The sequence below is a fragment of the Nicotiana attenuata genome, unplaced genomic scaffold, assembly GCF_001879085.1.
Source record: "Nicotiana attenuata strain UT unplaced genomic scaffold, NIATTr2, whole genome shotgun sequence".
Classification (NCBI taxonomy): Eukaryota; Viridiplantae; Streptophyta; class Magnoliopsida; order Solanales; family Solanaceae; genus Nicotiana; species Nicotiana attenuata.
In genome coordinates, this window is record NW_017675187.1 from 46,265 (window position 1) to 59,191 (window position 12,927).

The 12,927-nt window shown below is 32.2% G+C and overlaps 1 protein-coding gene across 1 annotated transcript in view; it reads right to left on the reverse strand.

The window, feature by feature from the left end:
* LOC109219784 (cyprosin-like) overlaps positions 1-3,088 on the reverse strand; it is a 5,822-nt gene extending 2,734 nt beyond the window's left edge. Inside the window, exons 1-7 of the mRNA XM_019384255.1 lie at positions 2,981-3,088; positions 1,430-1,793; positions 1,286-1,346; positions 1,034-1,128; positions 828-940; positions 551-719; positions 373-412 (exon numbers count right to left, since the gene is read on the reverse strand). Of these exons, the coding sequence (XP_019239800.1) occupies positions 373-412; positions 551-719; positions 828-940; positions 1,034-1,128; positions 1,286-1,346; positions 1,430-1,780 (829 nt within the window). The 5' untranslated portion in view covers positions 1,781-1,793; positions 2,981-3,088. The remainder of the gene's footprint in view (positions 1-372; positions 413-550; positions 720-827; positions 941-1,033; positions 1,129-1,285; positions 1,347-1,429; positions 1,794-2,980) is intronic.
* Positions 3,089-12,927: the final 9,839 nt, after the last annotated feature.

Here is a 12,927-nt window from a genome sequence, read left to right on the forward strand (position 1 = left end):
ATGATTACTGTCGATTACATATATCTCTATATGTTTGTGTATAACTCTCTTTTTTTTTTTCTTTTTTGAGAATGATCTGTGTATAACTCATGAAAACTGGATAACAATAACTACCTACCTTAAAAGCTACAGAGCTAGAAAGAAACAGATGCTTTATTGCATCTTAGGAAACTTTCCACATGTATTGCAGTAGAAGACTGAGTGGGCAATATATAGTTTCCAATATACAAACTGAGGGAAATATCCAATCTTGCATGTGAGATGCTACTCTCTATTAGCAGTTGTTTAGATGATTACAAGTGATTAGACGGGAAATACATGTTTCTCAACATCGGAAATTGAAGGACATCATGTGTTGGCAGCCAGACTCACCTGTTGATGCGTTCCCGATAAGGAAATCTCCCATATTAAACTGAAAAGGTAAAAGGAAAAGAATAGATGAAGGATAGCATAACCAAATGAACTGCTTTTAGCTCCCACCACCAACCTCCAAAAACTAGCATGCAGTTATGTAGGAGAAAAGAGCCAAAAAAGGAAGACTTAAAAGTACCTGCCAGTAGCCCTTCTGAGTCAAAGGAACATAAGTATGATTACCCTTGAAGTGATTTGAATCAACTCCACCAAAAACAAGTTCACCCCCCTCTTTTGCAGTTGCATCACGGTTAATCCAGAAAGAGAAGACCGGTTCTTTCACAAGACCTTGCCCCACCATATTGTACCTGAAAATAGATCAGAAGTAAGACAAGCAGATTCCATAAGCTGAGAAGAAGATGAAACAAGAAAGAAATGGTACAAATGAACTGAACGCCTAAGGTGCAGAGAGCTACCAGACAGGTGTAGCATTTCCAACAGAAATTTCCTGGAAACCAAGCCCTAGTATACCATCAAACTTTGCAATTATAAATGTAATACTTGGTTCTCTCGTCGCCTCAATAAACACCTGAAAAATTGATGTAGAATTGTCATCAATCGGAAAACCAGAAAGGGTCATATTATGATATGTTGAGAAACCAGTTGCCAAAAAAGAATTCACCTGATCTTTAACTACGAGATCACCAACTTGAACATTGTCTTGACTGAAATGGCCAGAGATTGATCCAGTTCCATAGCGGATTGAACAAGATTCCCCTAGATCGAAACAAACGGCAAAATACATTCAGAACCGTTAAAGGAAAAGCCACATGATAGCTGGATCTGCAACTTGAATTAATCAAAAATTTCTTGGTGAACAATAAATATGGATAACAAACAAAGATACTACGTTACAAAGGAACATGATGATCACCATTTCTTGTATATGTAGTGGACTTGCTCGCCTTGTACTTGGAGTGGAACCAGCAAGCAATCTGAAAGCATTTCAATTTTAATGAAAAAGTTCTGATAAACCAGTGAAAGGATAAATAACTTAATGAAAAAGAGCACAACTTACAGAGAAATAGCATCTTGACGATGGAACCCAGAGGTTAGAACTCCCTGTATCAAAGATAACTTTGAATTTCTGAGGAGGTGAACCAACACCAATCTCTCCATAGTATTGGGCATCCAAGTAGTTCTTTAAGGAGACTATATCCAAATCTGAGTCACCCAATTTCTTTTCTATGCCATTCACATTCTTCCCATATCTGTCTTGTAGTCTGGCTACTCTTGCAGCATTTATGCTATTAACGTCCAGGGGTTGCTTCTTCAAACCAACTCTAAGCAAATTATCAGAGGAAACAGGAAGTACAAAGCACACAATGGCCCATAAAAGGAGAGCAGCCCAAAGATGTTTCCTTTCCATATTAGCGGAGTGCCTGCACAACCGGAACATTCAACCTTAGCTTAGTGGACAGAAATCAAACCATATCAAAGAGTAGACAGCAAGATATGAAGACAACACTACACAGGGATTTTCTGCTTACTAAAAGGTGATGATCTTGTCTTAACAGAAGAGAAATCCTAAGTAAAACCACCATAGAAAAGAAAATACTCCAGTAAAGATGCAGAAATAAAACCAGTGAGATGTGTTCACACACATATATATGTCAGATTTTTGCATATATCACTCTCTTGTTAAAGAGAAAAGATGATGCACATATATTTCTATACCATATCGTGAGAATCACAAGATTTTCCCTAATTAAGATGACCAGTTTACAGAATGATGTATTGATAAGGAGCTATTTTCTTTCTTATTGATTTTTATTAATTCTATGCACATCCAATATTCCCACATAATACTCACACGGCATACAAAGTGGAAAACTTCATATACCCCAGATAATTTTCTTTTGAAGTTAATTGGAAGCCCATGCATCAATCATCAATTTTCAAGTTTGTATACACTATTTAAGAAGCTAAAGTTAGAAGCTAGTGCAGAATCTTGCATTTTTTCCAAATGAAGCCTTAATATATCACAAAAGATGCCTCGTGTACCCAAAAATTCAGTTTTTTTTTTTAAAAAAAAAAACAATTTGCAGCTCTACCTCAACCCAGCTTAAGAAATACTAGAAAATACCCTTCTTTCTTCTTCCTCTAATTTTTTTTTTTTTGGAAAAAGAAGTACAAAAGAATCCTCTTTCACAAGTTTCAAAAGTAGAATAAGAAACAAGCTATCAGAAACTCAACATCAACTCCTCAGTCCCACCCCCACCCCCCACCCCCAAAAAAAGAGAAAAAGAACTTTGTAGCTCAAGAACAAGGATGAAAAGAAATGAAAAACCAGAAATTGAGAACATAGGTACAAAAGAAGCAAGTCAAGCAACTAACCTCTCAACAAAATGAAAAAAGAAAATTTAAAATTAAATAAAGAAGAAGTTAAGCTGCTAAACAAGAGATGATTATTCAGTCTGAACTAAGTAGAAGTACAAACAAGTTAAGTAACAGAACTTATCTACTACACAAAAAATAAAAATAAAATCATGATCCAACTAGAAAATCACTTGCTGATAATAAGAAAACCAAAATCATGAAGATAAATAAAGATTAAAAAAGGTCAAACCTTAAAAATGAAATCGCAGAGATGTAGGAGAAGATTTTAGAGAGTAGAAAGCAGCAACCAACAGGTATGGAGAAGAATACTTATGGAGAATGGATGGATACTGCTATTTGTCCATACGCAACTGGCAAACAAAATAGCCATTGGAGTACAAAGAGGGGACCACCTACTGTTTGGCACGTCACGAGAATCAAACATTATTTACATGTGTTTGGAATGAGAAAGAATAAATAAATAAATAAATAGTAGTAATAAATTATCAATCCCTCACCTTCAAAAAGGAAAAAAAAGAAAAGTGTTATGAAATAATAAAAGTAGAAGAACAATATTGCAGAGAAATAGAGAGAATGAATTCTTATTGAAATTTTGGGATGAATTACAATGGAATAGAACCCTCTATTTATAAGGAGAGGTTGACTTAGCCACCAAGTAATAAACCATAGAATCTCTCTAAATATGGACATTCACCATAAATAGAATTCTATTTATAACACTCCCCCTGAATGTCTATTCAACAGATAATGTGCCTCGTTAAAACCTTAACTAAAAGAAAACCCAATGGAAAAAAAATTCTAGAAAAGGAAAAAGAGTACACATGTTTAAAAATGCGCCTATTGGTTGCCTCGTTAAAAACCTAGCAAGGAAAACCCAGTGGGACAAAACCTTGTAAGGGAAAAAGAGTGCAACGCGCATTAACTCCCCCTGATGAGAGCATCAATTAACATCCTTGAGCCTTCGCATTCCAATCTTGTGCACTAGCTTCTCGAAGGTTGACATCGGCAGAGTTTTGGTGAATAAATCAGCCATATTAACTCCAATGAATATATTGCACCTAGAAAATACTCGCTATTACATTATCATGCTTATAGTTATAGCAAGATACAAATGTGCACAAATTGCACTGAGAAAGTGGTACTTAAGGATCAAGAATTGTATATGCTTTAAACAACTTAAATCCTTCATGGATTGTCATATAAGTTAAGTCATATAAGCCATATAAAGAGACTTTAGATGTATATCAAGTTTTTATGTCATGCTAAACATATAAGATATCGAAAACTGATTGCACATACCATTGATTTTATACTTTCAAGTGTTTGAACTACATGTTCAAAACTACATGTCTTTCATATGAAACCAATTCTACTTGAATTGTTCTTCAGACTTAAGATCCTCATATAAATATTTAGCGCTATCATAGATGTCGTCGACAAACATTTTATATCAGTTTCAATATTTTTTCATAAAGACATAACATAGAGATCTCTTCATTCATATTTTCAGGTACCTGAATCTCTCATGAGATTTTATGAAGTGTTATGTCATGTGATCTTCTAGATCACTTACCTCCTTTATTATGATCATTTAGATCATTTGCTCATCTTCTTTGTCAAGAAGTTTATTTGAAACCGATTTGTCTATACGCTTCAAGCGTACCATAGACTTTGTCCTTCTAGGACTTAATAGGAGCATTTGCAACGAGAATATGGTTACTTTCTTTGGGTCAGCAAATGCGTCTGGCATGCTTTGCAATATATCGCAAATGAATTATCCTTTTATGAACTTCAAGTTCATATTATCCTATTCGAGGATCTATATGTATAACTAATAATTCATTCACTGTAACTTTTTTCTCAACTGTTCTATCTTGTCTCCCCCTCATGTTAGAAAAACTAAATTGCTTCCTCAACTTTGAAAATCCATCTTTGTGCATTATGGTGTTAATGAAAATATACACCGCACATCAATAATTATAAGATGAAATTATTTGGTTCTTGACCCTGAACCACTTGTGAGGGGAGAATGCAATATACTTTCGTATATAACATATATCAAATTGATATATATATAACTTTGTTCTCATAAGAAATAGTTTATCTATTAAGTGGAGGCACTCAATAAATTATTTTGCTAAACCAACTGTGATGTAAATCAACTTATCAAGATGAACTTCTTGAATAGAAATCTGGAAATTATGCTCGAAATTAAATTACTGAGCAAGTTACCTCGCAAGCACCGGCCAGGTTGCGGGTTAATAATAATCGCACATGTAACCATCTCATAGATGCATCTTATGTGGTATACATGGCAGGTGAATGGGCCCATATTCATCTTTGATATTTCCAGTATTCATAGGATTCAATCCCAACTTTAGTTGGTCAATTAACTAATGAGAACAAACAATATAAGAGAATTCGTAAAGAACTTTCTAGTTCTTTAATATTTACCCATGTGAATTCTCTATTATTTTTGCACATCATACTTAAATTGATATGGCTAAACTGATTATGCCAACTGAATTATCAATATTGATAAGTTCAGGTTTACACCATGACATGCGCAGTTATCAATAAACTCCAAGTTTATTATGATATGAGTTTTTATATCAATAAACATCCACTTTAGTGTGGTGTTCTTTTATTTGTGTAGTACAAACTGGAGAATAAAGCGGGTAGCTTTTCACATATATATTATCCCGCTACAAGTTGTAGTAATAGAAGATATTAAATCTTTCCTTTATTTATAGTCTCAATATAATCAACTGCTTTCGCGTGTACTTTGAAAACTGAATAAGTTTCTTTGAGACTTACTACAACACAATAAATTGACATGATAATCAATTGTATTCCTCCAAAATAGTAATAATTGGCTCTTCCAGAGCTCTCAATTAATTTTGTACTACCACAGATTCATCAACATCCATGCGATGAATATCTCTTTTAAAGAAAAAGTTATACCATTGTGGTCATGGTCAAATTATATGCAAGATCTGTTTCTTGCATTACCATTGTCTTTTAATAATCACATTGCCATAATATTTTGGCGTACAATAAGTACGTGACCAGTGATCATTCATGCCATAATAATGACATTATTTTCTTATTTCATTTCAAACCTCCATCTAGAGGTGAGTGTGGTATATTCACTACCACTAGCACGTTTATATTCTTCCAAGAATGAATATGTATTCATAAATTAGATGTTGTCACATTCACATCATGAATGGACCATAATCATCTATATGTGCTTTATAAAATCTTATGTCAAATCGATGACAAATATTACTTTCACAGAGTGAAGGATTATTTTGAGAATCCTTATTATTCTCAATATCACAATAATGACGATTATAATTTCGTCTATTATCACGTCCACATCCATTGATACATTCATAGTAGTAATTTTGTCTTCTTTCAGACTTATCACATACTGCTATCACATTCTCCAAAGGGAATGAGAATGGAGCAAATTCAATTGGAGGGATTTTCAATTCTTTGCCCACAATCATACATGAATTTGATCATGGCAAGGCATAGAAATTTTACCACTTTGGGTGGTTATAATTTCTTTTAAACTCCATTAGAGTTGCAATCAAAATTTATCGTCTTCGCTTGTATTTAAAATCAAATTATATAATGTCAAGAATTTGAAAGAGAAAAGTAAAATACTTACCTTAAATCCAGAATTTAATCATGAAGGAAGTTCATAGAACAATTGACAATCATTATGCTCAATCACAAAGCTTCTACTCAATTGGTTAGAGTCTCGTGCTGATAACGTGTTATGAAATAATAAAAGTAGAAGAACAATATTGCAGAGAAAGAGAGAAGGAATTCTTATTGAATTTTTGGGATGAATTACAATGGAATAGAATCCTCTATTTATAGGGAGAGGTTGACTTAGCCACCAAGTAATAAACCCTAGAATCTCTCTAAATATGGACATTCACCATAAATAGAATTCTATTTATAACAAAAAGTTTCTTTTGCAAATATTTACATTGAATTTACATATCCTTTTAGTTCAGCTAAAAATAAATATTTATAAGAGCCTCATAATTAGATGAATTTCCTTTTTTTACACCTTGTGATTTTTTTTCTTTTTTACTTTTTTCTTGGGTCAAAGATCAGCAATGAGGTAAAACATTGTTTGGTGAAAGAAATAAGTGATGCTTAGCTTTGTTGACGTGTATGCAAGGATGCCGCACCTCTCCTTTTTTTTTCTTTGTCCTTTTAATTTATTATTTAGCATTAAATAGCTTAATTATTTTAAGAAAACTTTGAATGTATTAGTATTAAAACTTTTTCAAAATATGAGTTTATCTCACGTCTCGTTGAGAAAAAATTACGATATAATTAATTCCGGGGTTGTTATCCCGGAATTGTAGTATTATTTTTATTCTTATGAGAGGTGGATAATAATTTCCAGATAACTAATTTTAGGGTAATTAATCTTAAGATAACTCGTTTCCCAATCAAACTACCCCTAATGGCTGACGTTAGGGGTGTACATAGGTCGAGTTGGTTAATATTTTTCAATTTCCAATTACCAAATCAAACCAATTGTGTCGGGTTATTCAATCTAAAGACCAAACCAAACCAATAAAAGTGGAGTTTTTTAATCTTGGATTTTCGGATTATTTCGGGTTTTTTCTATAAATTCTTCATAGCACAAAACATAGAATTTGTACTCCAAAAATTTATTTGCTCATAGTAAGACATAACTATATAAGGTGTTTTTCAAGAAAATAACATAAAATATGAGATGAGCTATGGCTTTGTACTAAAATATTCAACAATAAAAATAATGAAATCGCATAAAACAAATATAATTAATAAGCAATAATAAAAATAAACATAATCTAAAATTACTAAGTTTTTAAAATAAGCACGACTAACAAGTACTACTATTTTTACATGACTAAAAACTAGTACAATTTAATTGAATGTCTTTTATTAGCATTAATATTGACTATATAACTTATTGTAGCATTCAAGAATTATAAGTCCAAGTTTAAAATAATACGTTAAAAGATAAATTATGAAAATATTTAAGAAATATTTATAAACTATACTACAATAAATATTTTTATGTATCAAATATATTTAAAATTTCTATTAATGTCATGTCGGGTTGGTTTGATTTCGGTTTGACTTTTTTTAGTTAAAACCAAACAAAACCAATTATGGTCGGGTTTTTTCCCAACACCAAATTAAATCAAATCAAACCATAGTTGAATTTTTTTTCTCGATTTGATTCGAATTATCGGTTTAGTACGGTTAGTCGGTTTGCTTTGTACATCCCTAGCTAAGGTCTACCGTTAGTGGTATTGGTGTAAGTTTATGACATCTCTCTACACTTCTCCCTTCCTCTTTTTTGATCCTCCTATATAATGTACATAAAAAAATTTGAAAATCCCTTTGGTCTTGTTTTGACCAACTAGATTTGTTTGAAAATTTTGCAACTAAGTGAGAGTTAATTAAGTGAAATATTTAAGAGAAAGATAAATAATAATTTAATTTAAACAAATGGATTAAAATTATTGAATGTCTTTCTTAAATGGTGTATAAAACTTAAAAAGATAGACATCATGGATAGGAAGTAGTAGTATTCAAGATTTTATATTAGCAAATTCTTTAAGTAGGATAGGGATTTACATTTTACAACATTATTATATTGGGAGAATCGCACCTCGGACATTCTCTATCTAATTAGCAAAGAAAATCTATAAATTTATAACAATATTTTGGACTTCTTTTTTAGTTCTTTGTTTCATTTTCGTATGCAACAACTAAAATAAGTACTAAAACTTTGAGGGGAAAATGCCTTATTGAAAGCTCACACGCTTGCTTTAGTGAATGTTCGTAGAGCTTAGGAAGATGAGGTAGAAATTTCCTCCAAAGATGTTGACAAAGGGATATAAATCATGGTGCATTGTTATGTATGTGTACATGCTAAAAAAAGAAAATAATAAATTCGCCCGGTTATTTGTGTAAAAATACCACTGTAATCTTTTCAAAAGGAGCCTCAATTTTCTAAATTCCCATCAATTTCACTCATAAGAAACATGGACTTATCAAGCCCCCTGCCTGCTCACACATCCATATATGATACAACCGTGATAATGTACATGTCTAGGTTCCTGCTTAACAAATGATTTTTTTTTTAAAATTAATCAATTTAGGAGTATTTTAGAACGGGTAAATTTTACATTAATAATAAATAATCTAAAAGTATTATTAGAAAGAAATAAAAATAAAAATATAATATCGTAAAACACAAAAATATTAGTTATATGAAGCAAAACTAAAGAATATTTCTGGAATTAACCCTGATAATAAAGTATAAATATTTAGAAATATACTGCGATGCAACTCAAAATATATAGCTAAAAGTATTTAAATATGTTTTAGTACAGCAAAGAACAGGAGTTTTGACACAGTTACCCACAAAAATAAAACTATTTATCCTTGTCTAACCATTTATTTTTTTACCCATAAACTAATTACATTTCCTACCCATAGTAGTTTTTGTGGGGAATTTTTTCTTTATTCTCCAATTCTTTTTTATTTCTATGCTTCTTTTCTTTTCTTTTTTTCTTTTTTTTTCTTTTCTCCTTTTTCTTTTTTCTCGTTTTCTTCTTATTTTTTTCTTTTTTTCTTTTCTAGTTTCATTTAACTTCTTTTTTTTATGTTCTTTTTCTCTTCATAATCTAATTTCATTTACTGTTTTTATTATTTTTTATTATTCTTTTTTTTATATTATTACTAAAGAAAAATCAAAGTGTGTACCAATTAAATGTAGCTAATACAATCAAAAAATATTAACTAACATATGATACCGGTATAGTATATAGCTATACCAACAGGGTATACAATTGTACGCAAAGAGTTAAAAAAAAATTAATTCAATTATTAAACTGAAATAATATCAGTTGTCAATAAAAATTTCAAAATATTCTAAAAGGATCTAATTGTAAGAGTATACCGTTACATTATATAGCATACTATAATATTTTTTTTTTTTTTTTGCATTTAGAATTTGCCCCTCACGCTGGGTAAAAGCTTAAAGCAAATTAAAAGGGAAAAGGCAAGTGAATTTACGGGTAATAAGTATACTATTATATTATATTGTATACTATTACAGCATANCTCTTCCGATCTACTCCTATAGTATATTGTATACTATAACAGTATACTGTTACGTAATTGTGTTCTTCTTCGATTATTACAATATACCGTTACAGTATATTGTAAACTGATGTTACTTTTGCCTTGATACTTCATTAAAATCTGACTTGTCTGCCCTGCAAATTTTTATAATTATTTTGGGCTAATTTTAATTTAAGAGTATAATATAGCTAAATCTGAGATATATGGCATTACATGCGTGTAACAAATGAAACAACCTTGGGATATGTTAAGTTACAAGTTGATGAGTGAAGGACCTAACCTACATGTAAATTAAATAAAAGGTTAGTTAGCAAACGGAAAGGGATAGAGGTCAAGAAAAGTTACGTGGCAGTTGGTGGTTATTTAAGGATTTAACTATATATGAATCCTCAGAATTTAGTAACAAATAAGCGGACAAGAGAATTAAATAACCCATTAAATATCTGTAAATGGGTCTCGTGGCTTAAGGGATGGGTTGTGAGTAGGCGGGTAATTTGTTTTGATCGTTTAGGCAGTTTATGTAATTATTTTAGGAATGGGTAGAAATGGGTAATATAAAGGGAAATTACCAGCTATATCACTCTACAAACTTTCCTAACAAAAAATAGCCCAAAACAAAATATCTACTCCCTCCGTTCCAGCTTATGTGAACCTATTTCCTTTTTGGTCCGTTCCAAAAAGAATGACCCCTTTCTAAATTTGGAAATAATTTAGCTTAAACTTACAATTCTACCCTTAATGAGAAATTTTTATAACCACACAAATACTCTGGGCCCCTTTTTGAGTTGTTTAGGACTACAAATTCCAAAAGTCTTCATTTTTTCTTAAACTCCGTGCCCAGTCAAACAGGTTCACATAAATTGGAACAGAGGGAGTACTAAAAAAGGCCCAAACGTCATTTTTGGCCCAAATAGTTTCAATTAATGTCACTTTTTGTATCCGTTATTTTTCATATACAACAGTGAGTTTTTTCTCTCTCTTTCTCTCTCTCTCTCTCTCTCTCTCTCTCTCTCTCTCTCTCTCTCTCTCTCTACGATTTTTTCCTAAATTCAACCAAAATTGCTGAAATTGACGACAAAACAAGATACATTTTCGGTTATTTTCGTCTGATTCCAGGTAATTTGGAGTAGAAAACCTCTTATTTTGTATATTTTTCTGATTGCATGTGTTTTTGTAGAATCGATGTTGCTATTTTTTAGGCTTTTGCGACTGATTTTGTAAATTTTGGTCGAGTTTTTGTATTCTTCATAAGTTTCTGTAACCTTTTGTTCGTATATTTTTTTTTAAATTTTGTATTTGACCTAGTTTCAATTGTGAAATAGAGCAATATGAGAAGACAAACTCGTTCGATGAGTTCATCACCTTATTCAAAGTCGGTTTCAATTGAGAAATCGAGCAACATGAGAAGAGAAACTAGGTCAATGAGTTTATCTCCTCAGAGAAATCGATTGATGAACAAAATATGCGAAGACAAAATCGTTCCGACAGTGTTAAAGTGTTAGAATCTCGAAAGGATATTGTTGGACAATCTGAGAAAAAGAAGAGCAAGAGGGTTATAATGGATGCTGATCAATGTAAGAGAAAACGTGTCGTGGAGGATGAAGTGAATTTGGGTGTCAAACCAAAAAAAAACAAGGTTCAGAAGGCAGAAAAGTTAAAATTCCTGACAAAGTTTGTAAGGTATATACAATTTCAGTTATAATTTTTTCTATTGTTGACTCTTCTTTTAAAATTTGGATTTAGTTTGTATTTGTTTGTTTTTAATTCGTGTCATGTATTTGTAGCCTTGGAAGCTCTATATTACAGTTGGTGAGCCGTTTCCTGTTACTCATTGGTCATCATACACTAATGTGGATATTGTATCGGTTTTACAGTCAAAGTTGACTGATGTCCGGCTTCGGATGTTTAGGAAAAGCTATTTTGGCTATTTCCTTGATTTACCTCGAGTTGCTATCCAGGCACAACTTATTCGTTCTTTAATGTTTAGGGAGTTGGTTCAAGATAAGTGTGATCAATTTTATGTGAAATTGAATGACGAATGTGTTTTACGTTTTGGTCTTCGAGAATTTGGTATTGTAAGTGGTTTAAACTGTTGTGGTAATGAACATGTTGAGGGTAAATTTAGTGGACCCAATAGGTTGGTGGATACTTATTTTTCTGGTTTTGAAGTGGTGTCAAAGAAGTCACTTATTGATTGTTTTGAGAAGAAGAAATGGCAGTCTGATGAAGACGGAGTTAAGATTGCAATCATTTATTTCATAAACACATTTCTAATGTCCACTCAGGCTCAGAAGACATTTATAAGTAAACGTGATTTCCATCTTGTCGAGAGTGGTGAGTATGTGTCGTTTCCTTGGGGCAAGATTGCGTTTCGAGCTTTAATGAAGTCGGTGAGGGACAGGTTGAGGGGAAAGTCTGAGTTTTATAGGATTGATGGATTTCCTCTTGCACTACAGTTGTGGTTCTATGAATGTTGCACTGTAGTTGATCAAAAGTTTGTTGTTCGCGTTGGAGATCATACACCACGCATATTGAATTGGGAAATGACAGACAGGCCAACGCGTGAGGACTTCTCTATTGGTTTCTTCAACAGCACAGGGAATAAGGTACCATCTTTTATATCTTAATGGGATATACATTTATAATACACTGTAATTCATTGTGATACATCAAACATACAGTTTTTATACATCTTTGATACATCTAGGCCTGAATCACTTTTGGTTACCTTTGTAGTTTAAAAATATTTCTCCGACAATTGAAGAGCTAAGGAGATTTACTTTGCCTGTTGAAGTTACCGATGAGTATCAGAAATATTTTACATCACGTAACAGGGGAAAACTTCCTATTGATGATAGCGATGATTTTGTCACGCCACCCCCGAAATAGATTAAGGAGCCTGTCTCACCAAAAAAGGCGCCAAAAATGCGCCAGGTGTCCAACCTGTTGATTATGACTGTGAGTTGCAGAAGTTGAAAGCTGATGTGAAGCAAGTAT